The sequence below is a fragment of the Hoplias malabaricus genome, chromosome Y, assembly GCF_029633855.1.
Source record: "Hoplias malabaricus isolate fHopMal1 chromosome Y, fHopMal1.hap1, whole genome shotgun sequence".
Classification (NCBI taxonomy): domain Eukaryota; kingdom Metazoa; phylum Chordata; class Actinopteri; order Characiformes; family Erythrinidae; genus Hoplias; species Hoplias malabaricus.
This window is the reverse complement of record NC_089820.1, coordinates 81,729,811-81,734,810: the sequence shown is the minus strand read 5'-3', so window position 1 is coordinate 81,734,810 and position 5,000 is coordinate 81,729,811. Positions and strand designations below refer to the sequence as shown.

General features: G+C 43.3%; 1 protein-coding gene across 1 annotated transcript in view; it reads right to left on the bottom strand.

The window, feature by feature from the left end:
• Window positions 1–5,000, bottom strand: part of LOC136678562 (glypican-1-like) — a 163,641-nt gene that overhangs the window by 31,613 nt on the left and 127,028 nt on the right. Inside the window, exon 2 of the mRNA XM_066656606.1 lies at window positions 1,822–2,213. Coding sequence (XP_066512703.1) covers window positions 1,822–2,213 — 392 coding nt within the window. The remainder of the gene's footprint in view (window positions 1–1,821; window positions 2,214–5,000) is intronic.

The window sequence follows — 5,000 nt, the reverse complement described above, 5'->3', positions numbered from 1 at the left end:
GTGTATGATCAGATGAGAAGTAGAGGACCAGAAAGATGGAGACATCCAGCATGGTGTAGTCGAGAAGCTGGAACCAAACGGGATGACAGATGGACAGAAAAGAGACATAATGAGAGCGGGAGCAGCCAACCAGACTGGCAGACAGATATTATCTGTTTACTCTAGATGACCTCATTGAATTGCATTTTCTTGAACCTGCTCAGACCGACTACAATTCAATGTTGTGTTTGGAACTTTTTTCTTTTTAAACACATTTAAATAAGATATTGAAAATGGAAATCTGACCATTCGTCATCAAAACATATCATAGCCAACATATCCAGCCATATCTGGAAAGCCTTGCTAAACAGTGCTCTAAATGGTGCACCCTTGCTGACCGGGGCAACCGTACATGTGGAATAAAATCGTGTTTTATTGTCATTGCACAACAGCACAATGACATATGATCTCTGCGTACAGTTCTAGTGGTTAGAGCAGGGCACACACACACACAGAACAGCAGGCATCTACCCTCTGTGCCCTGGGAACACTTTAGATTCTAGGTGCCTGGCTCGAGGGCACTACCAAGCCTGATTCCCTTACCATAAGGCCATGACCGCCCCTACTCAAAGAATGGCAGGGAGCATACCCAAGTGCCCGCTGCTCTAGTGACAGAGCAGCAACCCGGATAAGTCAGAATGGCTTTTGTTATCCATAACTCACCAAATCACATAATAACACGCTCTTACAGTTGGATCCAATCAAATCCTCACAGCGATGCTTCAAACTTCAAAGTCTAGAACCTGGATTGTGTCTATTTCTAACTAACTGAAACCAAATATGGACTAGGAAGCATTCAAAGTTCTATTTGATATACTGTGCTTTGTATGTGTGCAAACAAGGTACAAACAGATCTGCTTCTGCTACAACAGGCAAAACCTCCGGGGCACAAAAGGAGGAAAACTCTAGAGAGGTTGAAATTCCACATGCTCTATCAACAGCACTGGCTCCCAATATCAAGCAAAAGCAAGTTGGCGGTTGTCTCCTGGGATTTGCATGTCCGGTTCATTAGAGTGTGAGGCATTCCCTTGCTTAAGGGCAAGGCTGCCCTGTTCCGCCAAGTTTGGACGGACGTTTCCACTCTCTAGAGGATTCCACTCATTCCTCAGTTGAAGGAGTTCCCGTTCTAGGTTCGGGACATAGATGCAGTTTGCTTGATCATGACCTGATAGATGACCATAAGTTTAGGTAATTATTAAGGAAGGTTTATACTTCCACACTGACTCATTGATTCTATGCCTACGTCATAGAATACACAAGAGCCCTATGCCAATTTGAGCGTTTATACTGCTGTGTTGTTGTCTGAATCACTCTGCAATTGCACGGTCACTAAGACTGAATCACAAGCATCTACACTATGTAGTTCACAATGTTGTGATGTAGTAGAATTACTTCTATAAATCTTTAAAGTGCACTATTTAGGGAGTAGGTTGTTGTTAACATAAGGTGCCAAGAAAGACACAAATACAAAGTTGGCAAACTTTCTCAGTGTTATCCCGTTACTCCTTGTGAGTTTTTTTATTTTTTCCTTCGTTGTGACCAATCACAGTTACAGCTAAACCATAGACTACAGCATAGGGTTTGCATTGATGCGTTGGCTAATGTATAGGTTCGACGCAGAAGTATAAATTGGGATTTAGACAAAATTAAAGATGCAGCACTATTAGCATTACTAAATGTACCAGGTGTAGGATAGCATAAACTCACCTAAACAATTCACAAGACTCTTCTGAACTACAACTGGAAGCCACAAACACAGCAGTAAGAAGCATATTCCAGTACCTGGGACACTTTCCGGACCACCTCTCCTGCCACCACTAGTCCCTGGACAAAAGATCTGGCCGCCACAAAAGTGCGAGTGACCTTCAGCTTGAACTCTCTAGGCGTCTCCCCGAATGGTCGCAGAGTCTCCGACTGCTTGGCCACGCATTCCAGGTAGTCCTCGCTGATGCTGTAGTTTGTGTTGAGGGTCCGCAGCAGTCTCTCCAGCAGCCGAGCCCAGAACTCATTGAGCGCTTCCTCCAGGTTGACGTTGGAGCCGCGGTAGTAGTGCCTCAGGTCCTCGTAGAGGTCTTGGAACAACCGGGAATTGTCAGAGTACAGTGAGCCAAAGCCTGATTGTAAGGAGTCTTGAAATGAGGCCTCAGAACGGTTCAACAACTCCCGGAAATATCCTGCAATAGAGACACAGACAAAGAGTCACCCACAGTGTAAACTCGCAAAGCTTGCCAGATTGGTCCTAGTTCATGAAGTTCTAGAAGAAAACAAAAAGCCCTTGGAAGAGATCTATACGGCAACTTTATCTACAAAGGATTTAAGATTTGATTCCAATCAAACAGAAGCAAGTTGTTTATTAGCAACCAAGATTTATTTTTTTTTTTTTAAAGTCTGAGACCACCTGATTACACGGGATTCAAGTACACTTCTGCTTGATTAGAATAAAGCCTGGTACCCTGGCCCTTTGAGGATGAGATTGGTGACCAAGGTATCGAAACTTAAAAAGGTTTTTGAGGTTCATGCCATGCAACAATTTGCATCGCATTTGCTCGACCATCGTGAAATTGCCAGTTCAAGCTACACACACAAACACACATTTGTTTAATATTTACCTTAATTTCAGTAGATCCTTACCCTAACCATAATCATAACTACTGTTTTCCTAATGCTAAACCCTACGCCACTGCTAAACCCAACCCTAAACTTACCTTAAAATAGGTCAAATATAATTGGAATGTACATTGTGGGGACCTGCTTGATTCTCCACAGTGTGCAGGTGTAAACAAATTTTGGTCCCTACAAAGTCAGTAAAACCTGGTATACACACATTAGGCGTAGGAATGATCTGTGTGGATTGAAGCGTGTTATGTAAATGGTGAACCAGCCATAAGCTGTCACCATGAGCACCCGGTGACAGAGTTATCTAACTGACAGACAGATATATGACAGAAAAAGTGTCTTCCTCCGAGACACATGGTGATCATAATGTGATGACACATGGGGCACACTGCCACTAATGCTTCTTCACTGGTCTGCCCCACCTGGCAGAAGAGAGTGCCAACTTCCCAGGTCGGTCACATCAGCTGCAAGGCATCTATCCCACTCACCCAGAGAACGTGGTCAGTTCAAATCAGCGACCAGCTGAAGATAAGCCCCCAATTTTTAATGCTACTTTATTTTATTTGGCATACAACCCATGTACATAAAGAATGAACCAAAATAAATACAGAAACCAGCAGCAATTAATAACAAAAGCTAATAGAGTAATGTCTGATAAACATAAGCTCTGTACTATAAAAGGCTAGTGTCATCCTGTTCTGCTGTTGTAGCAGCGTGGGATGTTCCGGAAAAAAAAAAAAAAAAGCAGCAGCAAAGAAGTGCGAGAGATGAGTGACAACGCATACTTCCCACATTTCCTGACATTCATTTTTAACACACACACTCAAAAACACTCTTGCACCCACGTGGAAAGATTAACAGAGGAAGGGATCGTACCACCACTGACACAAGCCAAAACTATGCCACAGTTAATCCCCTCTCGCTCAAACTCATTTTAATAACTTCTGTCAGCCCTCTGAGCTCTAGCCTGTTCTAGGTTTAATGTTATTATATTCATAAAGCTGCTTGCCTGGGCTTGTACTGACATGTTTTATTATAGTGTTTAAAATACAGAGAGAAAACCAGTAGCTCGGTAACTGTACACTCTTATAAAAGATGGTTCTTCAAGGGTTCTGTATAGAACCATGAACATTCAAAGAACCACTGCAATCCTTAAGGAAACCTATTGGGTAAGTGTTCTTCAGAACAACAGATTGTTACTGATGGAGCTCCTGTAGACTGAGGAATCAGCTAATGGCCTAACGGAGGTTCTGGAAAATTAGGAAATCTGCTAGTGTTGCCATTAAATTTCGCTTTTAACAAAGAAGATGGAACACATTCTACATAGAAATACAAAACTCTGCGCCCATTCCTCCTTAAATGGTTCAGCACTTCGTTCCACCTTAAATAGAGGTACAGTGGAACCTATACTAACGTTCCCAAATACGAACCAGGCATTTGAATATTTTTTGCCTCCACCAACGAACCACGACTCTAGAAACGAACCCGAGCCTCCGCCGAGCCGGCGGCTGGAAATGGCCACTGACCCCAATAGGTGAGTCTCCCAGCGCCCCCATGCTGGAACGCATTAATTGCTTTTCCATTTTTTAAACGGGGAAAATTGACTCGAGAAACGAATTTTTCCACTTACGAACCGAGTCACGGAACGGATCAAGTTCGTAGGTAGAGGTTCCACTGTACTGTATAATTACATGTGGGTGCCTTACAATATTTGGGGTTGTCTTTCCTTGGTGTCGAACCTGTTGACCATGGACCACAATGTCGCTTTCTACGCTTTTACCCCAGTGTTCATCTATGGTGATTCAAGTAGACTGTTGACAACAAGAACTACAAGACCCATAATGCACCAGCAGAGCTGAGTTCTCAGTCACCCAATCACAAGAGACTACAGAGATCAATGTTACAATATAACAAGCTCATTCCACTTGTTGTCTTGCATATTCATGGGGTTCATGTCGACGTGTTGCCCACGACGTAGGTTGGACACAGAAGTATAAATGAGATTTTAACATCTCTGGACACTTACCGTACCATAGTCTGAGAACCACAGGTTTAGATATTGATGGATATATATTATAGAAGCATAGCAACATATAGCATTGATTGGACTATCAGGAGCCCCCCTGGCTGCACAATAAACCCCACAATATACTGAAATGTACACCTTCAATGGTCTGAGACACAGTCGTTTACTTGCTCCTCTCTTATGTAGGTCTCAAGGCATGGCCAAGCAAATCCATAGCCTTGTAAATGTCAGCTGCGCTGTGGGACGTTTTTAAGTATCCCTGACCCTCATTCATTCCGACAGTGGTGGGCGGACTGTGGTGGGTGGTCTGAGGTGGGAA